At 39.9% G+C, this 23,909-nt stretch overlaps 3 protein-coding genes and 1 long non-coding RNA gene across 8 annotated transcripts; 3 read left to right on the top strand and 1 right to left on the bottom strand.

Annotated features, from left to right (window-relative positions):
- The first annotated feature begins 2,490 nt into the window (after positions 1-2,490).
- LOC103981341 (peroxidase 72) lies at positions 2,491-3,996 on the top strand. The gene is made up of 4 exons (XM_009398044.3): positions 2,491-2,804; positions 2,877-3,068; positions 3,152-3,317; positions 3,392-3,996. Exons 1-4 carry the CDS (start codon positions 2,580-2,582, stop codon positions 3,805-3,807), a joined length of 999 nt encoding a protein of 332 aa, XP_009396319.2. The 5' UTR covers positions 2,491-2,579; the 3' UTR covers positions 3,808-3,996.
- A 715-nt stretch (positions 3,997-4,711) lies between these two features.
- Positions 4,712-10,362, top strand: LOC135648385 (uncharacterized). 5 transcript variants are annotated; one of them, XR_010500951.1, is made up of 5 exons: positions 4,712-4,814; positions 4,932-4,999; positions 5,582-5,743; positions 6,373-6,559; positions 7,482-10,362. It is a non-coding gene; the product is annotated as an uncharacterized LOC135648385 (long non-coding RNA). The 5 variants fall into 5 exon arrangements; XR_010500952.1 differs by lacking the exon at positions 4,712-4,814 and having other exon boundaries at positions 4,821-4,999; positions 7,482-9,910; positions 10,045-10,362; XR_010500953.1 differs by lacking the exon at positions 4,712-4,814 and having other exon boundaries at positions 4,821-4,999; positions 5,672-5,743.
- Positions 8,136-9,220, bottom strand: LOC135648379 (myb-related protein Hv33-like). The gene is made up of 3 exons (XM_065166032.1): positions 9,088-9,220; positions 8,871-9,000; positions 8,136-8,799 (listed from the first exon to the last, which is right to left on the bottom strand). Exons 1-3 carry the CDS (start codon positions 9,218-9,220, stop codon positions 8,136-8,138), a joined length of 927 nt encoding a protein of 308 aa, XP_065022104.1.
- Positions 10,363-20,736: 10,374 nt separating the features above from the next.
- LOC135672417 (high-affinity nitrate transporter 2.3-like) lies at positions 20,737-22,458 on the top strand. Its single transcript, XM_065180899.1, has 2 exons — positions 20,737-21,949; positions 22,031-22,458. Exons 1-2 carry the CDS (start codon positions 20,787-20,789, stop codon positions 22,383-22,385), a joined length of 1,518 nt encoding a protein of 505 aa, XP_065036971.1. The 5' UTR covers positions 20,737-20,786; the 3' UTR covers positions 22,386-22,458.
- Positions 22,459-23,909: the final 1,451 nt, after the last annotated feature.

Below are 23,909 nucleotides of genomic sequence, written 5' to 3'. Positions count from 1 at the left end.
GGGGAAGACTGTGGGCGATTGGGGTGTTATCTTTTTGAAAAGAATGACAATGGGTGAAAATTTCTTAAAACTAGGGGTGTTTTTTAGGAATTTGCCTTACTCATATATCGTATTTAATCCTAAATATATTAAAATCTTAACATAATTTTAGAATAAATGTGTTAAAATAAAGCTTAGATGTGTCTAAATAAATTTAAATACGATAAACTCTCAAATATATAATCTATAATTAATTTATAGTTTACATAAAAAAATTATATAAGACAAATGGAAGGATGTCATGCAATATACTAATGAGATATGTATTACTATAAAAAAAAATTATGCATCAATTGAATTATATAAGAAAGATATGCATCAATTGAATCTAATATATAGTTATTAAGATATGCATCAATTCAATCTAACAAATATAGTTATTATAAAAAATTTTCTTTATGAATTGGAAGATCATAATCTGAGTATTTAAAATAGCACTATATATTTATATAGAGGTAAAATAAGCGAGAGTATGGTGTATTCGAAATAGTATAATATTTGATCATCATTGGTATGATTACTCGTGAGAAATTATCCGTTTTGGATGTGCTTGCATGGTTTTGCCAAAAAGGTACCTTTCAAAGTAAGAGTGACCTGACAAGCTTAATTTTCCTACTCCTCAATCAATATAGAATAAATGTCCTTATCAGTACTCCCTCTTAAAAGGAGCTAAGAGCTCATGACCCTCGTAGCATCATTCTGATAAGTTAATATTTGAGTGTCACTGGTGTGTCCACACGTTTTGCCCTTTCAAGACTTATGAGCCCCAAAATGTGCCTTTGAAAATAAGGGTGACCCAATGAGTTTATAAGCCCTTCAAGTCACTCTCATCTTCAGATACATCTTTTGGAGCTCATGAGCTCCGAAAGGACAAAATTGTATGGACATACCCAAAACGAATAATTACTCATGAGCCCTATGAAGTCACACTAATAACGATCAGACTTATTTGTAGAAAAAAAAAAGAAAGGTAAATTCAATAATTTCTATATGAAGTTTAATTTATATTATAGCTTAGCATCACTCTCTCTCTCTCTCTCAAAGGCTAAGGGTTTGCATGAAAATGTTCTTGGATTATCATCCATTATAGCATATATTTCTGTTTCTTAAAAAGGTTGGTTGTGTTTCTGTTTATATTTCATAAACAGGATGTGAAATTGATAATATCCTTCCAAGTTAAAAACAAAAGAAAAGAGGTAAAATGTGAGGTGCATGCAGAAACCAGATCATATGTTTGTTCTTTGTACAACCACTGCTGATACAGCTTGTACAACAGTATGATCTCAGGACTTCCATCTTTGCTGTCTCGTAGCTCTTATCCTTTAGCTGGAGACTGTCATCCAAATAACTCATCAGCTAGCTAGCTGGAGCACTCGATCATATAGCTTCATATAGAAGTGGTTGCATCAATCATCAGAATGATGCCACCAAACCCACATGAGAACGTAGCAGATAATACAAACAGATATGCTTTGCTCGAGATTGGTATGCTTTTGACTGCATCCTTTATGCATGTTAGCTAATACTCTTTTCACAAGCAGAAGGACAAAGGAGATAAAAAGTTCGATTCCATATCAAGTTTATCGAGCACCTAAAACAATAGAAATATATCACTGGAGATAAACTATTAATGTAGCCACTAATTGTTTAAACAACCTAATTAATTGATCATCTCAAGTAAACTTGAGAGCTTCTTGTGATCTCAATTACTAGTGATTTTGCGAAGACTTTTAACAATATATGTATAAGAACTAGTTTTATCAAAGCTTCATTTTTTTCTTCCATGGAGTCATTTGAAGAATCAACTATCTGCTACTTGATGGCCATCATAATGGTGACCTAAAGGAGTTGAAGATACACTAAAGAATGACCACATAGAAGAAGAAAAGGTTGGCAAACTTGATCCAAAAGCTAGCACACCAACTCATGTTCCCCGTGCTACTAATCTCTATGTAAGCAAGTCGATTATATTCGACATACTCTTCAATTATCCACTCTGGTCTTCGCTACTCTTCCTCCAAGAAGGCATTTGTGTCTTTCCATGAATCTGTCTTTGACTTACCACCTAATCCTTGTGTTCGTTTGTGGATGGTAGAAATGTGTTTAACATTGTTTCTTCCCTTCTTCGTTAGATGTGCAAGGCATTTCGGATCTTTGTTAGATCTTGTACTGCTGCAAAATGAGGCGAAGTAGATATGGGTTCCATTCACTTCTGAGCTAAGATTAGCCTATTCTGATCTCCATTGTAAGCAGATTAAGTTGCAGGTACATAGCAAGTCAAAGACTAGCTCATGAAGCTTCAAACTTCAAAGAAGTAAAAGTGATTCAGATCACCCATCTCTGTACTAGCCCTTCCAATAATGATCAGGGAGTAGGAGCAGGGAGAAGCTATGGAGCATCGTACCAACTCCCTCACTACTTTTTTAGGTTTCTTTTAGATCATGCTCAAGGCATCATATCTTTTTGGCCTATAAGTATCACAATCTAACCATGGCTTCCATCATCACCTTGAGTTCCCAGAAGAAGAAAACCCAGGAAACATGGCTCTTTCAATCAGCTTCCTTATGCTTCTCACAGCCCTCGCTCTTTCTCCTCTTTGCTTCGCCTTCCCTCACGGTGATCCGTTCCTCTTCCCACAGTTCTACGACCGCTCATGCCCCAAAGCTCATGAGATCGTGAAGTCCATCGTAGCAAAAGCTGTAGCTAAGGAAGCACGGATGGCTGCTTCCCTGCTTCGTCTCCACTTCCACGACTGCTTCGTTAAGGTTGCTGACATGTAGTTTGTGAGACCAATGCGTATGTTTTCTCAAGAACAAGCTTGTACCTTCACCTTTCAGGGTTGCGACGCATCGATTCTGCTGGACAGCAGCAAGACGATCGTGAGCGAGAAGATGTCCGTCCCCAATCGGAACTCTGTGAGGGGGTTCGAGGTCATCGATGAGATCAAGTCTGCGCTGGAGAAGGCATGCCCTCACACTGTGTCCTGCGCCGACATATTAGCTCTTGCTGCCCGAGACTCCACTGTCCTGGTATGATAGTTATTGTACTTCGATCCATAATGGTGGCTGGATTGAAGCTCATCATCCATGGCTGATGCGGTTCTCTGAGATAGGTTGGTGGCCCTTACTGGGAGGTTCCACTAGGAAGGAGGGACTCAGTGGGAGCAAGCATACAGGGTTCGAATAACCACATCCCTGCTCCCAACAACACTCTGCAGACCATCATCACCAAGTTCAAGCTCAAGGGACTCGACCTCGTCGATCTCGTTGCACTCTCCGGTACCACGCATTGCTCAGCTGGAACGATTCTATCATGCTTCTGCATACTGACAATGGCGGAGTGATCATTGCAGGTAGCCACACGATCGGGCAGTCGCGGTGCACCAGTTTCCGGCAGAGGCTGTACAACCAGACCGGGAACGGACTCGCCGACTTCACCCTTGATCCGGCGTACGCGGCTAGTCTGAGGAGCCGCTGCCCACGCTCCGGCGGTGACCAGAACCTCTTCCCCTTGGATCTCGTGAGCCCCACCAAGTTCGACAACCATTACTTCAAAAACCTGGTGGCCAAGAAGGGCCTCCTCAGCTCCGACGAGATCCTCTTCACCAACAGCCCCGCGACGAAGAAGCTGGTGGAGCTTTACGCGGCCAACGGCGAGCTCTTCTTCCAGCACTTTGCGAGGTCCATGGTGAAGATGGGCAACATCGCCCCTCTCACGGGGAGCATGGGAGAGATCAGGAAGAACTGCAGGAAGGTTAACCACGCATGAAGGGAGTGATTTGCCTCTCATGCTTGCTCGTCATGTTCTGCGATCTTTGGTGGTCTCCTCCTGTGTGAGCTCGTTGCTTCTTGCTCTTGTTGGCCTCTGTTGTGTTTGATCTCCTCGACACTTGATCTTTCAATTGTAACTCCGTTGAACTCTTCTAGCTTTGCTCACTGCCGAAGCGATTTGAAAGCAGCATGAAGAACTCCGCTAATGCAAATGGGTTACAGTAATCAATCTGATGAACGCGAAATCAAATAATAAGATCAAATTCCTGTGAATTATTAAAGCAATCTCGTATCGCAAAGCCTCCATCATACGTCCGTTACATGATGGGAGTACTCGGGAGGGTTGATTGGTGTCTTTAAGTTCTGTGCCAAGACACGTGAACGGTAGGATGGGATCCACGATCCATGTCGACATCGAATGCCAAAGCCTCCATCATAGGTCCGTTACATGGAGCACTCGGAGGGTTGATTTGTGTCTTTCAACGCCGTGCCAAGACACGTGAACGGTGGGATGGGATCCATGATCCATGTCCACATCGAACCGCAAAGCCTCGATACGTTCGATGCATGGAGTACTCGGGAGGGTTGATTTGTGTCCTTAAGATCTGTGCTAAGACACGTGAACGGTGGGAGGGATCCATGATCCATGTCCATATCGAATCCTAAAGCCTCCATCATACGTCCGTTTCATGGAGTACTCGGAGGGTTGATTTGTACCTTTAAAATTCGTGCCAACACACGTGAACGGTGGGATGGGATCCATGATCCATGTTTGCATCGAATCCTCCAGCCTCCATCGGACGTCCGTTTCATGATGGAGTACTCGGGCGATTTGTGTCGTTACGATCCGTGCTAACACACGTGAACGGTGGGATGGGATCCACGATCCATGTCCACAAGCGTCGTCCCCTCAGTGTCCTTGCTTTGAGATGCCCGCTAGTCTCTACTGGCGCCATTGCTGTGATCCTTCTGCTCCTCATCGACGCCTCCCGATCTCCTGTCAGCGTGAGAACTATCTCTTGATGTTTTTGAAGAGTTTATTTTTCTGGAACAGTTCTTGGAAGTTCTCTTCTAAAAATTCGTTTTTTTGGAGTTCTCTGCCCTAAAATTCGGATTCTGTAGCTTTTGGATGTTCTCCTCGTGGCAGTCGCGTCCTCCCCTGAATCGGTGGAGCTCGATCGCCAACCATGGTACGGCGCACCCACCACTTGTCCCTTCCCCTTCTCTTCCTCCTCTTGGGGCAGCTTCCGGCTTTTCTTCTTCGCGCCATCTTTTGGCGTCCACCTCCGGCCGCAGGTGGAGGCATCGCCCACTTGCGACGCCAGTTCACCCTTATTTCTACTGACAACGATCTCCAGGACGCTGGGACAATGGCCCCGACGCGGTGATCCCCATTGTCGCCGACTTCACTCTTCTGTTTGTCTGGGGCACGAGCATCACAGTCTTGGTTCCTTGGTTCCTTCATCACTTCCGGTACCCACGGTATAGAATTGCACTCCCAACTCATTATAGAGATAGGGGATGGGATTCTTTGCACGTCAAAGGCCGCCATGGCTGCAACTATGACCCTGATCTTTACAGCCAGATGTTGAGGTAGCCGCCAAGGTGCTAGCCACATCTTCCCCGGTGTGCTACAGAATGGATCATTAGAACACTTTGTTAGAGGGATATGTCCTCTAGGAAAGTCATTTACACACACATTGAATCACATGCATTATCATCTTCATGTGGTGCCTCAAAGTATATTTACTCTTTTTCATTGAAATCTGCAGTTTGGAGTGCAAGATTTCCTGGATCTTTGTACATTTTCTGCAAAATTAGTTATACAAGAAAACATATACATAACTGACTGTCTTTTGAAGACTTGAAGCTGCAGAGGCATGATACATCATTACACAAAAATGAGGAGGAACCTCCAAGGAAGCAGAAAGAAGGTTATTATCTTTTGCATCTAAAATCTTGCTGAAAATATTGGCATACACTTGCCTGATTATCTTTGTTTTCCATGACTAAAAGGTTATAGCAGGAACTAGGCGAATTGAGAGCTTAATTCGCCTTAGTGAATCTTGTAATTCCTTGTTTTACTATTATCCTTTTGAAGTCTAATTACCGATATCATCATCTGAAATGGTGTAATTTAATTATAATGTTTTGGCAGAAGCTTCTAGGTGACTGGAAGTTGCATTGTCACAGTAAGCAACGGATCATTCCCCAGGAAATTTTTTTTTTTCTTCTCAAGCTTATGTGTATTTTCTTGATTTAGAAGTATTTGATTATAACTGTTGTCAAAAGGGGGCCATGAACATGAGCCTTTCTTTGATGAAGATATGTGCTATTGGGGAAAATCTTCGTCATGTATAACCAAGACTGTTTGAGGGTTTAATCAATTACATACTTATTTCCATTGTAACTGGAGGTGCTAATGTGCAGTTGCTGGAAGATCTGCAGAAGTAAATTCTGTATTAGTTCAACTTAATAATGTCGATTGCAGATTCGACATGCATTTCATTATATTGGCTATAGTTTAAGTACTGACCCTGCTATTATTTGGGTATTCTTGCAGCTGCACTGCAGCACTGCAGCTCTCAAGGTTGAATATGCTCATTTCATCCACTTCTATCTATTGCAAATTGTCCTGGTTTTACAAAAGATGCTATTGTTTCATTGTCCTTTTCCAACGATTGGAGCTGTAGTCTGCCTTTTGGCAAAAGGTGCATTAATTCAAATTCTGTATCAAATAGTACAATAAGGTGAGATCTAATCCAAATCATTCTTTTCTGTTGACTGTCAATGATGAACCACAGAAAATTGTTGGTTAGATTTATAGTGCATCTGTTAAGAATTAATTCTATTTATGGTGCATGATTGTTAAGAACTGATTTTTCGTACTACAAAATTTCGTTCCATTCTTATACAGTCATGTTAGATTCTTGTTATATAAATTTCTTATTGTGGAAAGCACATATATTCATATTTTGGATCAGGTATACAGTTTTGAAACTTTTATTATTGTAAATTACTTTTTCCTCCAGTGAATATTGATGCACCTAATATCTGGTATTTGTATATGGTGTATTCTATGCCATATGTATGTAAAAACCCTTATTGTGTGAGCAGATGTGCTAGATATTTTGGTCATAGTTCTTTATTATCACCTTTCTTGCTGTTTCTGTGTAGATGCTAACTATTCTTCCATTGTAAATGTTGCGCATGACTCAAAGATGAGACTTTTCATCCATTATACAACATATCAACATGTGTAATACCTACTTCCATTTAACATAATCTTTTAGAATATACCAATATTCATGATGAGTTAGACCAAGATGGATGTCTGTTATATTTTTAGTTAAAAGCATTCATATTTATTTTATTATTCCTAATTAAATTTTCTTAGATCTTTTTGATCTTTTGTCCTATATCTTATTTATCTCTTTTTGTTTAACCATGAAACTATTTTAAGCCACTGTACAGATAAATGTTGAGTAGACATATGAACCTAAACCAGTACAAAGAAGAAGAATATGCTATGTTTGGATGTAGCCCACTCAAGAACAGATTACTTCAAGAATCAAACAGTACTAGTTAATGACAAGTTGGCATAAACCATCCTTAAGCCGCACATTGAAATATTCTCCACATAATATAATGCCATCACTGATGCTACTGCAGACACAGAAGTTGTACTGCATCAAACTGAAGTTTCTTCAAGGCCATATGCACATAGAAAAGCCAGTAGAAAGCAATGACAGGACTCTTCTAATCAACAGTTCACTTCTGTTGCAGTGGAAGAACAGCACTGAAACAGCTGAAGCAGGATCACCAGTTATTGACAGCTCCTGATGCTTCACTTCCTCTGGAGACAAATTTCAGAAATAACTAGTGTTGGCTTTGGCTTCTTTCTTCAGTTTTATTTGAAGAACATCTATCAATAGGATCTGACTGATGAAAGCAAATATAGTGGTAAAATGATCAGACACTGAACGATGTACTGAAGGTGTGCAAAGAAGTGATGGTAAGTTGATATATATATCTCTGTTGATGGATGGGAGTATCCACTGAGAAGAAACAAGCAGCAGAAAACAGGTGGGATGGAAGAGAATTGTGTTAGTTTCTTGTCTAAAGTTCTAAGACCTCACCACTTTTGAAGGAATCGAGAAGAACAATTAGAACTCTATTGACTTCATAAAGAAATCAAAAGAAGAAAAAGAAAGAAAAATTGTGATTAGAAACAGACTAAAAAGAGAACCTATAATGTTACAAAGACCTCTTCAAAGGCTTTCAAATGGAGTGGAGACAGAAGGGCAAGTTGCATTTCAAGAGACCCTAGCAGAAATCCACATTGAATTCACTTTCCAATGCATCTCGAGAGACACTGAAGCAGGTCTCTGAGAGATCATGAGACAGTGACCTCACTGGAATTGGGTAGGTATTTTTCTCTTGCCAAGGATTAAACTTGTGTTCATGAGTCTTCTCCTCATTCATCTGCATATGAGCTGGTGTTTCCACCTTACTCTGAGATACCCAGTTCAAGTCTTCATCTCCAAACACACTTTTCATCTCAGATCCTATGTTGCAGTTCCAGTTACTGCTGTTGATTGAACTGTCCCCGTGACCGATATTATCCAAGGCACTGCCATGATCACATAACTCCGAGTTGACTAAGCACTCATCCTGCCCTACTGGTTCAAAAGTCTGATGGAATTGACCGTAGATGCTTACATTAGTCTCTACTGAATCCAAACACGTCTGGATTTCAATCAGTGGGAAGGTGTCAAAGACTGGATGCAACTGCAACTGCTCAAAAGCAGCACCAGTATTAGAGCAATGTGTTCTGGTCCCTTCTTCTTGTGCTGCTATCTCACTCAGTGGCTTGTGGCTGCTTGGATCGATTCCCCGCTGCCGGAGTTTCTTCTTGAGACATGAGTTCCAGTAGTTTTTGATCTCATTGTCTGTTCTTCCTGGCAATTGTGATGCAATTTGTGACCACCTGCAACCACAAAACATGATGAAGTTTGACATCGAGTTGCTTACAGAATCTCCTCCAGGCTTGCCTGTTACCTGTTACCCATGATCTCGTGTAGCCTTATAATCGTTTCCTCTTCTTGCTGAGAGAAGTTGCCTCTTTTAAGGTCCGGCCGCAGGTAATTGATCCACCTGAGTCGACAACTCTTCCCACAGCGTTCCAGTCCTGAGAGAAGAAAAGTGTCTGAATTATATGGAGGAGTTTGGAGAACATGAAAGAAAATTTTCAGCAACAGGGAAGAGCTAAAAATGCCTGCTAATTTTGGCACTGAGCTCCAACAGCTAACACCACATCTGATGATGTGATCATAGAGCTTCTCATCTTCTTCAGGAGACCACAAGCCTTTCCTTATCTTCTGCTTGAGACAGCAAGAATGCCGCCCCATTCTTCAAATGTTAGCACACCAAAGGATGTCAGAATGAGTCCTTGGATGTGAAGAGGTCTTTAAGGAGTTGGAGGATCTCAAAGGCAGGTGAGTTGCAGCTCAATTTATTATGAGCATGATATGCTTACGGTTCAAGTTAGATGGAAGACAAGACAGACAGCGAGAGAAGGAACCACAGGAAGGTGAAGCAATCAAGTGGGCTTGAAGCAAGTCTCTAATGTCCTTGCATTGCAGTGGATTGAGATCTAAGATACCTTCAGTGGTAGGAACAAGGCGAACAAAAAGAAAGATTAAGAGAAGCTAGCAATATTTGAGAGAGCTGAGTCGGGAGTGATGGAGGTAAAGATAACACTTTTAAGGTAGTTGAAAAATGACATTTTCACTACCTCTAATGGCCATGAAGCTTCCTAATTAATCTGCAATCTTCTCTTCAAAGAAGAAAAAATTCTGTTCATTGCTGAAAGCATTTTACATATCTGTCCTTGCTCCAGAACCTCATCAGGGTCAATGTGTCATTCACTTGACATTTTTCTGTGGTTTTCATGAAAGCTAATCATGTCAGAAATTACCTGCTCTTGGTGTTAATCTAAGCTCTACGTGACTAGCTATCCACCAAAAGTAATATCAGTGACTATTATGCCAATTTTTACCAGGAAAAAGTGCTCCTTTATGCATCTGATTCAAGCTGTTGTAAGTGAAATCTTACAAGATGCATTCAATTCTTCTCTTTTGCTCAGACCTGTAACTTTATGTACATTCTTTTAACTGATGCATTCGATCCCAAGGAGCTGATCAAGATCTTCATTTGCCTTGGACTGTATCAGGGTTCAGAATCATATGACATGATCCACCACTGATCACAGACATGACACAGAGAGCTTTGATTTACTTTATTTGGTGGTCCAATGGAGTCCCTGTCAAATGGCTTACGAGTAAGAAAGTTCTATGAAATCCTGTAGCAGAAAACAGATGAAACCATGTTTGCAAATTAGTTGGTGATTCCCAAACAATGTAGCCATATGAAGATCTTAGGTTTGTGACAGGGAGGGATCAACTTCTGCTCTGCTTTATTGCACTTAGCCAGCTTGTGATAGAAACCATAACATTGATGCAGCAATTACATTCACATTTTTAACACTCCATCTCACTTTTTCAATAACTGTGAATGCTACAGAGTTTATACAGCAGGACCACTTTGTTGTTTGATCACATCAAACCTACAAATTTGTCAGTGCCAGCAGTACATATGTTAACTGAAACATCTAATGGTATCATTAATACCATGCTGCATATGTATCAACACAATGATGCACCAAATGGCATTGCATATATGAATGATTATATTCTCCTCCCATAGAAGAACAGTTGAAAAAGGATCATTTAGCTGCATTTGTAAAATTATTTGCCACATGATTCATGTCACAACAGTGTCTCATGATTGTCACACCATCCAAACTTTTGTGAGGTCACTTGATAGGGATTCTTGGATATGGACTTGATGATCTTACATCCTAAGCTAGATTGGTTTATGCACACGCTTCCCATGGAAAGGAAACATCATAGTGGCTCGCCTTTGAAGTCACAGAAATCAGAACCAAGTTTACTACACAAAACAAAAGCAATCCATTACTTTGTCCTGTCTTGGTTGTTTAGGGTTTATGGTCTATTATGAGGTTAGCTTAAGATCTACTTGTCCAATTCTTGAGTTGCATCATTAATTTGCTAGCCTTGTTTAGTTAGTCAAGTCTTCAAAATAATCATTGTGGGAGGAAGGAATCAACTTTATGGTGTGCGCTTATAAGTGGTCTCTATTTACCACACACTGATTCAGATCTCTTATTTTCATCTATCAGTAAACTCAATATTCTGCACAAGTCCTGATTAATGCTGCAGTTTTCCCATCAAATTTTCTGGAATTTCATTCAATCTAAACACAGCAAGTCACTTCGAGGCAAACTATTTTGTTCTTGGTAATAAGATCTTCAGTGGTGAAGGTTTTATTGGATCAAACCCTTAAAAAAAACCATGAATTAAGAGGAAAATATTAAGTATAAGGATTAGTTGTTGACCCTGAGTCACCAACTAAAGATGCCTCTCCAAATCCTGTCTCCCATCACTGAAAATAACTGCATGAAGGAAAGATGCAAGCTAAAAAGAGAGCAAAAAAAGGATGTTTCCTTGACAGATGAGATCTTGGTTGCTACTTGTTTTCTATCTTCTACTTTCTTCAACCCCAGAAAGAAGCAAGAATCATCATTGACTACAGTCTGATTCCATTTTGCTTCTTGTTGAAGGAAATTAATGCACTTCTGTCTACTTTCATAGGTGGAGGCAGAGCATTGGAGACAGATGAGCAGAGATAGAAAAAAGAGAGAACAAAGAGGATGTTCGGGCTTCATGCAATAAAGTTATCCTGCCGACACCTGCCGCTTAATTGGTTCACTCGAATCCACTTCAGAACTGTTGTAATCCACTGGCATAAATATTCTTTTAAGAAAAGAACTCAGTTATCACTGTCAAACCTGCTCCTGTTTGGAGTGCAGTAATTGTCAATGGATATAATTTTTTGTTTGATTTATATGTAAATTTCTCTACCTTGAGGAACAAGTTTTCAAGCTGATTAAAACATCGTCGACACAGATTTGATTTGACCTTGCACTATTCACATCCCGCACACCGAGGGAATTGCATATTTTCCATTCATCAGTGGATTGTTTGAGAAGATAAAAAACACTTCTTTTTCCAAAGGAAAAAAAGCATTCGGATCCAACAACACTCGAAAAATAGATCGATCGTATCAATTTCAACGCGTTAGGTCGAAGATCAAAATCGACACTATTATCATAAATGCTGATGCTGAGTATCATCAGTTTTCTTTATGATCATATCATTCCCATATCTTTGTATGACATAAAGAAAAAAAAAGGAGGACTTTCTTTGGCTTTTCAGATGTGTGTCAGTCAGACTTCATCGTGTCCATTCTCTGCAAATCCTGATGGCGGCATGCATTCATTCAGCGATCATTTGGCTGTCGATAGCCCTTCACACTTCATGGGGTGGTTGTGAAGTGTCTTTGGTGCCCAAAGCAGAGGAAGAATCTGCTGCCTGTTTCTTTCACGGCCCTCGGAAGTAGCAGCAGCAACAACAGGGCTTCCCTTTTAGAAGACATGGGTTGATCGAAGGACAAAAGCAATGGAGTCCCCACTTGTTCCTCCTCCATCATCCACCAACCTGAGCTCACTGTTGTCGTTCTGCCTGCCCATGCACTGTCTTCCTGGAAAGGGGATTCCTTTTCCCTTTTTGCTGTCACATTGCATAGCCTGCATCTCTCGGAGCTCAACATCAGAGAGGACCAGCTTGCCATACTATCAAGTAAAGCAGCAGTGTTCGGCTTTGTAGCATTTCGATAAATATAGTTTTTTCTTTTCTATTTTAATATTTACGCCATAAATCAGGACACAGGATATCATCTCGGGTAAAAAAACAAAAAAGATAAAAGGTAATGGATCAGATTCATCATCACGTTATCATCAAAATAGAAAATTGTTTTAGATTTGTAAAATCAAAAGTGTTTTAGATTTGCAACTCAAAGTTTTGGGGTTAATAAATTTAGACATCGAATATGATAGAAGATAATGGTAGAATGATATAAATCCTTAACCAATAATATATGAGGATATATTATTTGAGTACACGATTGAGAAAATAATTTTTCTTAAAATCTATATAAATACAAGTACGTATTACCTCAATGAATGATATTATCTCTTTCACAATAAAATTTTAAATTATTAATAATGTTAGAGTTTTTTTACTTCAAATAAGGCTCCTTGGTACCTTGTTGATTTATTGACGATTACTATTTCTCTTTCTCATCCTCCCTATTAGTGCTTTATGGTTTTCTATTTTTGCTTCCTATTTTCGATTTTAGAATTGCACTGAAAATGAAGATACACGACTCCTCCCTATCGATCTCCTAGCACGATCTGCTCTGTAGTCGATCTACGCTACTTTGCTAATCTAATCAACCTTCTCTAGTGATCGACCTGATTCACCAATGTCATTGTCCTCTTTTTGTAAACTATCGAACTCGCTAGCACCTCGGATCCATGAGCGACATCTAGATGTTAGTCTACTAACTTCTCTTGATTTATTGACGATTACTATTTCTCTTCCTCATCCTCCCTATTAGTGCTTTATGGCTCTCGATTTTTGCTTCCTGTTTTCGGTTTTAGAATTGCACCGAAAACGAAGACACACGACTCCTCCCTACCGATCTCCTAGCATGATCTACTCTGTAGTAGATCTATGCCACTTTGCTAATCTAATCAGTCTTCTCTAGTGATCGACCTAATTTGTCAATGATGCTCCATTATTATTCAATTCTACCTGGGGGGCGTTCCCTCTACTCTTACACTAGCACCTACTACCGAGCATCTTCACCAACGTCGTTGTTCTCTTCTTGTCAACTATCGAACTCACTAGCACCTAGAATCCATGAGCAATCTCTAGATGATAGTCTACTACCTTCTGCCATCCTCTTAACTACACCATCAGCACTCACAATCGAGAGGACTCAACAGAGGAAGGAAGAGATTGTCCTCTTATGCATATCTTAGATCAAATCCTCCATCGTGCACTTTTCAAATATAATCTCCTTCATCAGATCATATCTTCCATTGTGCACTTCTCAAATATGATCTCCTCTAATAGATCAGATCAGATCTCCACTATATTTGCATCTAAACTAAATCAACAGTTCATTTTAGATTTTTTTTATAAGATCAGAGCATCTCAACCTATAAGACTTATATTTATCTATACAACAACGCTAATCTCATACAAGCTCTCCAAAGGTGACAACTATGTATCTTAAGAGGCATAATTCATCAATCTCTTTTTTTTTTATATGATCTAGCTAAATTGATGGCTCTCTTAGTTGTCTACCAGTCATCCTAATGGTAAATCTTGATCATCAGTTATAAGTATGATAATATTATATTATTCTATAAGCTATTCAAGCCTTAGTTATTTGCTCCATAGCACCATAAATCTCTTTACCATAGTAGAAGCATGAACCAAATTATAAACTACCTTTGTCAATCATTCTCACACCCACATTCAAAGTATTTTATTTTGATAAAAATAACAAATGATTTGGCTGTAATATATTATCTCTTAAATGATGAAAAAGTCATTGTTCATCTCTCAATGGCCTAAGAAATGAATATAAGAAACTAACGATAATAATTTATACATTTAACTCATTAATATCATTTGAAGAATTGTATGACAAACTGATTGATCATAAAACATATCTAAAACGAGAAGAGAGAAAGACGTGATCAACTATCACAGCTCAATTCAATCAAAAATCCAAAGAAAAGACCAAGCAAAACAATAAGAACTTAAATAAAGAACTAAACAAGATATTTCCAAGACACATGGTTAATACATAGAGCCATCATCATTTATTACACTAACAACTATCTAACCATTATAGTAACTTCAACCCAAACAAAGCAAAAAATAACTCCAACTATAACTATCAGTAGTTTTAGCATCTCAATAATAATAATTAGTATAAAGTCATTTGCCAACTCTGTGATAAAATTAGACACACAACAAAAGTTTATCGATCTCAACCCAAGCCTACTACACCCAATTGGCCTCAAACGAATATCATAACAATACCGATTACTCATTTAAGTAATTAGATTATTAACTCTAATACTTCTCATCATATCACTTCCGATTTATAGAATGTATCTATCCACATTCAAGTTTATCTATCTACACCGACTATGGAGGTAATGAAGACATCATCATTGGTGATGGTAACAGAATTCCTATCACTCATACTACTTCTACAATACTTAATTCACACATAAACATTTATACACTCGATGATATTTTATGTGTACCTCACATCAAAAGGAATCTTACTTGTGTTTCTAATTTTGTAAATAATATAATACCACTATTGAGTTCTTTGACTCATTTCTTATAAAGGATCTAAGTATAGGAGCATCATTGGTCCGAAGCTAGAATAAATGCATCTACGAGTAGTTATCGGTTTCACAAATCCCCTAGCCAATCGCTTTTATTTCAATTATTGCTCCAATTGAAGTGTGACATCACCACCTTGGTCTGTCATCTTTTGTTCAACAATAGTTAGTTTCTTATTACTTCGTTTTGACTTCTAAATGAAGTGAAATTGTAATTCATTGTGATGCTTACTTTAATAATAAAAATCACATACTATCTTATGAAGCTACCTAAAATCATTTTTTAAATCACTTGAAATTATTTACATTAATGCATTGGACCCTAACCTAATCAATTCCTTTGATAATTTTAGATTTTATATTATTTTTGTAGATTAATATACTAAATATATATGACTATATCCTCTCAAACATAAATCTAAAGTCACCATAGTGTTTACATGTAGTCAAAAACTTCTTTCAATCTACCATTAAAAGAGTTTACTCTAATGAAAGATGTGAATACCAAGCTCTAACAATTTATATCTCATCACGTGCAATATAATATCTCAAGTCATCACTATAAACACCTCAACTAGTTAGTTCTATCGAATGAATGCACTGACATATAGTTAAAACTAGTCTCACCATTCTACACTAATCCTCCAAGCCACTAATATTTTGGTTAGTAACATTTCAAACTGCAGTCTATCTTATTAACTTCATGCTTATTCTAATCCTACAACATTAGTCACCAATTGAGAAACTATTTTATAAAATATAAATCTTGAAAAACTTAAAGTATTTGGTTGTTTATATTATCTCTGGCTATGCCTCTACGCTTCACACAAGTTAATATCAAGATCCAAGCCTTTGTATTTGATTGTTTATATTATCTTTGGGTGTTTATTGGGTACTTCCTTGAACAGAGTATTTTTCGATGTTATGATCTTTAAACTCCAAAGGTTATTGTATTTATTATATCATGTTATTTTTATTGAGTTCACGTTTCCCTTTCAGAATCTTGCTCTTTTAGTAATATGAGCCATTGCAACAACTATTCATCATAAGGTTTATATGAGTATACCTCAAACCCCCTCAAGCACATTTCTCACCACATTAACAATAGTTCTTATCTAGACCCATACTCTATTATTACTTTAGTTCAGTAGCACTTTACTCCTTTTACAATATCTCTATCTACCTCTCTACCAACTCATTCTACAATATCCAATGAAGCAATGTCCTCGGTGTCACAAATGATGTCTTTGTTCTCTTCTCGACCAAGTGACACCAAAATGCATCAACCTAATCAAGTATGTGTCACTAATTCTTTATTAATTCTCAAACCTTTAACATAACCCGATAATACCACGGAGCCCGGACATTATATGACAACACACTCCAAAAATGACATATTCAAACCACATTAAATCTTTGATCTCCATGCTACCATAAGCTCTCCATCTTAGTCTACTGAATCCACAACCATCACTCATGCCTAAAATTTTTCACACTAGCTCAAAGTTGTATGAGAAATAAGATATCTTAGTTTATAATGTCACATGGACCCTTAGATCATATCACCTCACATAAAATGTCATCGGATATAAATAAATCTTTTAAATTAAACAGAGTCCAAAGGGATCCATCACTAGATACAAAGTACATTTAGCAGCCAAAGGATTTCACAAACAATGAGGTGTTGATTTCGCAGAGACATTCAGTACAGTTGTTAAACCGACTATAATTTAACTCACCTAAATTTGGGTATCGCGTAAGGCTGGCAAATATGTCAACTCATTACTTCATCTTCGTACCTTTGTCGATGCTGATTGGGCAGACAACACTAATGATAGAATATCTACGTCAACCTACTTTGTCTTCCTTGAAGCAAATTTGATCAACTAAGGTTTCAAGAAATAAAACACAATGTAAGATCCATTACTGAGGCTAAATACCGAATCATTGCCACCATCACTGTAAAACTCAACTAGGTCACTAATCTGCTATACAAACATGGCATCACCTTCCAATCCATTACTACAATATACTGTGAGAATGTCGATGCTAACTGCCTATGTGCCAATCCAGTGTTCCGCTTATGCATGAAACACATTGTCATCGATTTTCACTTTGTTAGAGATTAAGTTGTCAGACGTCAACTGCGTATTTCTCATATTCATATTTTTTATCAACTAATAGACTCCCTCACAAAACCCCTTGCTCTATCATAGAATATATCAATTGCACCGATCCAAGATTAGTATCCTTAACAAAAACTCAATCTTATAGGGATATGATAGAAGATCATGATAGAAATAAATATGAAATGATTTTTCATATTCCTTATATGCTTTAATCCTTACTCCTATCAATCATATATTTAAATTTATAATTTGAGTACATAATTAAAAAAAATCTCTCCATCAAAACTAACTTATTTAAATATACATTACCATGAACGATGTCATTTCTTTGGTAATAAAAGTTTCAATTCTTCGAGATGGATCAAAAGGCACATTTGACAAGTATATTTTATTATAGGATGAGACATTTAAATTTAACAAAAATCTTCATCATTAATCTCTCTATTCCTAACTTGGAGACCAAATCGAGTTGTCCTCCCAATTAGGAGTAATAACCTTCTGTTTTTTTTTTTTTTATCGTAGGACGACGCATTTAAATTTAACAGATGTTTATCATTAATCTGTTGTGCCTAACTAGTCATCAATATTCATGCTGGAATCGATTATCACGTTGTTCCAATATCTAAATTCGGGACCAAATTGAGTTATCCTCCCAATTAAGAATAATATTTATAATTACACCCCTTTTTTTTTCTCAAATTGTAATGATGAAGGTAGATTTTGATCCTATGATATTATTATATTGATTTGATCCTCTTAAGACACTAACTCTCGAGTAAAAAAATATTTTTTAGCATTTTATCAATTTTTATGATTCCTGAAAAGAAAATAATTTTACCTTAAGCTCCTTCCAATCTGTGTTCCGAATGGCGTCGATCCTTGACTTCATCCCCTTGCGTTGACTTCAGACCGCACTTACCGCCAAGCAGCGGTGGCGCTCGAGCTGCTTCTCCACCGCAAGCAGCGAAGAAAAAGAAGGCCAAGTGCGACTGCTGCGCCAAACCAGAGTTATCATCCCATCTGCCATTTCCAAATCGGCTGCCCTGCTCGACTCCTTCCCCCCAGCTTTTGGTCAACCGTGCGAGTCTTCCAGTCAACCACCAGACTGCTGACCAAACCACCAAATCGTCCATTTCCAGATCAATCGCCAACCTTTGGCACATGCCACCTCTGCTTATATATATCCATCTTGGTGATCCTCCTCGTCCAATGCCATGGCTGCATCAAAGAGCATTCTGCTCTTTCTACTCGTCCTCCTTGTGGTCTCCCACGCCCAAGCTCGTGGTACTCTCTCTTTCTCTATCTTCCTTCTTCTCATCTACCCCTCTCTGCTAATCTTTTGAGCTTTGGAATGCAGCAGGAAGTGATCCGAGCAAAAGGATATCAATCATCAACACCATCACCAACTTAGGCCGAAGACTGCCGCTGGCGCCACCGTCCCCAATGATGGCTCCACGTAGACTGGATTGTCCACCGCGCCTCCCTCCTCCTCTGGCTTCACCCCCTTCTTCTTCCTCAGCTCCTCCTCCTCCTCCTCCTCCTCCTCCTCCTCCCCCCTATTAATGCTATCTCGAATTCAGCTACTAAGATTGCAGAATATAAATCAACAGATCCTGTCCCATCTATGATCCAATGAGCTACTTGCTCGCACTGTTGAATAGTTTGGCGTGCGACTGACTGCATGCATATTTGTTCCAGTGTGGAAATCTCTCACACACTCTCTCTCTCTCTCTCTCTCTCTCTCTCTCTCTCTCTCTAACTTGTGGTGTTCATTAACCCATAAAGCGGGGTATGGGCCGATATTGCATAAAGCGGATCCTTATGGGCTTAAATGGATCCCCAAGCGACCCGGATCCGACCCAATAGAATAGAAAAAACAATACAAATTTATTACTGTAAATAATATTCTTCGATTGATTATTACTGGAAAGATAATAATATTTTATTAATATGGAAAAGTAATTTTAAAAATATTATAATAATTGATATTATTATTATTATTATTATTTATTTTTTCTGGAGATTGATTAATCCTTCACGCAAGTGATGTGATGTATCACGGATCCGTACACGCAAACGTACTCCGTACGTACATCCAATACACGGACGTCAACCATGATGATTTCCATGGGTTGTATTATATATACAATACAACCATAAACTCCAAACACTATTCTTCTTCTTCTTCTTCTTCTTCGTATCAGTCTCCCCTTTGCTTTGCTTGAAGTCCAAACCCTTCGAATCAATGCACACTGCAATCACCGGCCATGAGCTGTTCCGTCACAGAAAAAATAGTCATTGACTTGCATCCTCCGAAAACCATGTCTGTAAACAAGAGAGAGAAACCAGTGGACTCATCAAAGGGCTTTGTCATCACAACGAGTCCCCGCTTCCCTTTCGAGGTCAAGAAGGTGTCCCACTGCATGGGTTTGAAGGCCAACCGGCTGCCTTTTGATGACTGAGATCAGCCATGGCAGAGAAGACTTTTTCGGAGAAGCGTTCTGGTGACAGTGTCCTGATGGCAATTTGTCCAACATGCAAAGGAATGGGCTCTGATCCCTTGTTGTTGACTTTACATCGTTGACCTGTTCTTCCCCTTCAATCACAGCTACGGAGAAACCTTGTGATTCCAGAATTCAGACACACTCCTCATTATGAAGCCAAACTCTCAGATTAGACAATCCATTGCTGCATTTATCTGAGTCAGTCACAAATATAAACAACCGAATATTTCTTCATTTTTGGTTCATCCATGCTGTCAAAATGATGCTAAACAATTCCTTCGAGTGAGTGTAGATTACTTGCTCATGGACAAAGTCAACCTGCAACACAGCTTCCATGACAAACATTTTGGATTCTATTGGATTCTGGAGTTCACTTGGATCCTCCAATAGAGAACATGTCAGATAATATAATATATGCACTTGATTCTACATCTCCATTATCAAAAGCAGAGATGAATCAATCTTTTAAACACCACACACTTGTTCAACCCTTGTTTAAGGTGAATCAATCTTTTTTTTCTGGAAGGAAAAGGTATCAAGAAACCTTTTTCCCACGTCCGTTGGAGCTGGAGAGGCTTCCAAGGTCAGCCATCAAACAAACACCGCATCTGTCTCTGTCATGGAACTGGCATTTTGTGAGATGACAGCCCTCCGCTTACCCCTTCACAAGAGTGGAAAGATATCACACATCAATAGATTTCCACAGCCTCTTTACTTTATTCCCCACTTTGCTGCACTCTCTCTCTCTCTCTCTCTCTCATGTCATTGCCACAAGGCTTCTCTGAGGCATGACACTGTGATGGTCTCATCAAGCTAGCTGTATCTCTAAAGCCCACCAGCTTCTATATATGTAGAGGGCTGCCTTCTCTTGGAGGCTCAAACACTTTGCGTTGCACCTTGGAAGAAGCAGGTGGAGGTTGAAGACATGGGGGATTCAGGCAAGTCTTCGCTGCAGGTCGAGCCCTCGGACGAGCAGGCGACTCGGTTCAAGATGCCGGTGGACTCGGAGCAGAAGGCCACCGAGTTCTGGCTCTTCTCCTTCGCGGCGCCTCACATGCAGGCCTTCCACCTCTCCTGGTTCTCCTTCTTCTGCTGCTTCGTGTCCACCTTCGCGGCCCCGCCCCTTCTGCCGCTGATCCGCGACAACCTCAACCTCACCACCACTGACGTCGGGAACGCCGGCATCGCGTCCGTGTCGGGGGCTGTCTTCGCCCGTCTCGCAATGGGCACCGCCTGTGACCTCGTTGGCCCCCGCCTCGCCTCTGCCTCCCTCATTCTGCTCACCACCCCCGCCGTCTACTGCACGTCCGTCATCAACTCCGCCTCCTCGTACCTCCTCGTCCGCTTCTTCACCGGCTTCTCCCTCGCCTCCTTCGTCTCCACCCAGTTCTGGATGAGCTCCATGTTCTCCCCTCCCAAGGTGGGCGTCGCCAACGGGATCGCCGGTGGCTGGGGCAACCTCGGCGGGGGCGCCACCCAGCTCATCATGCCCCTCGTCTACGAGCTCATCCACCACATTGGCAGCACCAGGTTCACCGCTTGGCGCATCGCCTTCTTCATCCCGGGCCTAATGCAGACGCTCTCGGCGATCGCCGTCTTGGCCCTGGGCCAGGACCTGCCCAACGGCAACTACCGGAAGCTGGAGAAGGCCGGCGACAAGCACAAGGACAGCTTCGGCAAGGTGTTCTACCACGCCGTCACCAACTACAGGGCGTGGATCCTGGCGTTGACCTACGGGTACTGCTTCGGGGTGGAGCTGACCATCGACAACATCGTCGCCGAGTACTTCTACGACAAGTTCAACGTCAACCTCCGGACCGCTGGGATGATCGCCGCCAGCTTCGGGCTGGCCAACATCGTCTCGCGGCCAGGCGGCGGCTTCCTCTCGGACTGGATCTCGACGCGATACGGAATGCGAGGGAGGCTGTGGAGCCTGTGGGTGGTGCAGAGCATCGGCGGAGTCCTGTGCATCGTACTGGGCCTCATGCACAACCTCAGCGCCGCCATTGCCGTCATGCTCCTATTCTCCTTCTTCGTTCAAGCCGCATGCGGGTTTACCTTCGGTGTCGTTCCCTTCGTCTCCAGAAGGTATACACACGCACACCCCTATCCACCTCTTCATCATCCACTATCTCCACATCTGCTCACCAATCGCTCGATGTTATGCAGGTCGCTGGGACTGATATCAGGGATGACGGGCGGGGGCGGAAACGTGGGGGCCGTCATCACGCAGCTAATCTTCTTCACGGGCAGTCGATACTCCAAGGAAACAGGGATCACTCTCATGGGCGTCATGATCCTCTGCTGCACGCTTCCCATATCGCTCATCTACTTCCCGCAGTGGGGCGGGATGTTCTGCGGCCCGAGAGCAGACGCCACGGCCGAGGACTACTACGCAGCCGAATGGAGCGACGAAGAGAGGGATAAAGGGTACCACTCGCCGAGCGTGAAGTTTGCAGAGAACAGCGTCAGGGAAGGAGGCAGAAGACGGCGCCCGTCGCCCACAACCCCTACCCATGTTTGAGTTAACGTGTGGTGTTAAAGGACTTGTGGTTGAAGAGTTTGTACTCCGTTTGTATGTGCATGAAAGCCTGCAGCCACTTCTGTAATAAGCTTGTATAGGCATTTATAAGTGCCCACTTTGTAATGCATATTTAATGTTTTGGTTTGGTCTAAATAATCTAATCAATACAAAGTTCCATCAACTGTTTCTAATCTGATTAGATTCTAAGACTTTGTTATTGCCGGTTAGACTAACTGATATCTTTTATACTTATTAGATGAGATTTTGAATCTTTAATCTTAATTTTTTTTATAAAACAAAGTTCTAAGTCGATGTCTTACGGGTTCATTACATATGTTAACATCCCTATAATTATAAAAATAAAATATTTAACTTTATTTCTCCTCACAAGATATCACTCGTATCATCACATGCAGAAATGATGCTTAAAAAAAAATAAAAAGATAATTTTGTTATCCTTACCGTCTAAAAGATATTAATTTCACATAAGGATTACTTCTATGAAAGCTCGATCATTACAGTTTAAAACATTATGTTAACATCCTTATAATTATAAAAATAAAATATTTAACTTTATTTCTCCTCACAAGATATTATCCGTAAGAAATGATGCTTAAAATAAAAATAAAAAGATAATTTTGTTATCCTTACCGTCTAAAAGATATTAATTTCACATAAGGATTACTTCTATGAAAGCTTCCCTATCCTCCCTCTAGCTTTGTCCTCCCCTTCGACTTTGCTATCCTCCCAAACAACTTACCCAATGGTAGTGTTAGTGATGATCCTCATCTCCTACAACGTCTCATTTTTCTTGTTTTGCTATTCTCCTAAACAACCTACCCAATAACGACATCGATGACGATCCTCATCTCCTGCACCGTCCCATTTCTCCAACTTCACTAGCCTAACCAACGTCTCAAGCTTCATGCAAGGTCGATAACTCTTTATTGATCATTGTGTTCTAAAGGAGATCCGAGTGTTGCCTCCGACCTCTATGAAGCCTAAGGACAAGAGCAACGAGTACAAAGACAAGAAAAAGAATGACCCAATCAAATAGCAAAGTTAAAGGGGCTGATAGTGTGAATCAAGAAAAATGAGATAATGTAGGAGATAAAGATCACCACTGACGACACTGTTAGATAAGCCATCCAGGAGGATGATGAAGCTTTCACACAAGTTATCATTCTATAAAATTAATCTCTTGGACGATGGGATAACAAAATTATATTTTTTATCTCTTTTTAACACTATTTTTATATGTGACAACACATGTGATATTTTTCGTCAAAAAAATCAACGACATAATAAGAAATGAAGATAAATATTTCACTTTCGTAACTATATGAATCTCAATATAATTTTTTAAAGTACAAAGATCGAGATACTAAGGATAACTAACTACAGAGAATATAATATGTAATTAACTCATATCTGATGTTATTATACACAAGAATAACATCATCCACCAAATATAAAAATCCTGATAACCACATGCTAGAATATTAGAGTCACTCTACAAAGGGA

This window comes from Musa acuminata, chromosome BXJ1-4, assembly GCF_036884655.1.
Source record: "Musa acuminata AAA Group cultivar baxijiao chromosome BXJ1-4, Cavendish_Baxijiao_AAA, whole genome shotgun sequence".
Lineage (NCBI taxonomy): Eukaryota > Viridiplantae > Streptophyta > Magnoliopsida > Zingiberales > Musaceae > Musa > Musa acuminata.
The sequence above is the reverse complement of the archived record's forward strand: the minus strand, read 5'-3'. Positions and strand labels throughout refer to the sequence as shown.

Bases quoted from the DNA above. Each gene is read 5' to 3' on its own strand.
- LOC135648379 (XM_065166032.1), bottom strand. From the start codon at position 9,220: ATGGGGCGGCATTCTTGCTGTCTCAAGCAGAAGATAAGGAAAGGCTTG. The intron at 9,001-9,087 runs GCATTTTTAGCT...TTCTTCTCTCAG, and splicing joins CTCAGTGCCAAAATTAGCAG to GACTGGAACGCTGTGGGAAG. The intron at 8,800-8,870 runs GTAACAGGCAAG...TTGTGGTTGCAG, and splicing joins CACGAGATCATGGGTAACAG to GTGGTCACAAATTGCATCAC.
- LOC135672417 (XM_065180899.1), top strand. From the start codon at position 20,787: ATGGGGGATTCAGGCAAGTCTTCGCTGCAGGTCGAGCCCTCGGACGAG. The intron at 21,950-22,030 runs GTATACACACGC...GATGTTATGCAG, and splicing joins GTTCCCTTCGTCTCCAGAAG to GTCGCTGGGACTGATATCAG.
- LOC103981341 (XM_009398044.3), top strand. From the start codon at position 2,580: ATGGCTCTTTCAATCAGCTTCCTTATGCTTCTCACAGCCCTCGCTCTT. The intron at 3,069-3,151 runs GTATGATAGTTA...TCTCTGAGATAG, and splicing joins CCCGAGACTCCACTGTCCTG to GTTGGTGGCCCTTACTGGGA. The intron at 3,318-3,391 runs GTACCACGCATT...TGATCATTGCAG, and splicing joins CGATCTCGTTGCACTCTCCG to GTAGCCACACGATCGGGCAG.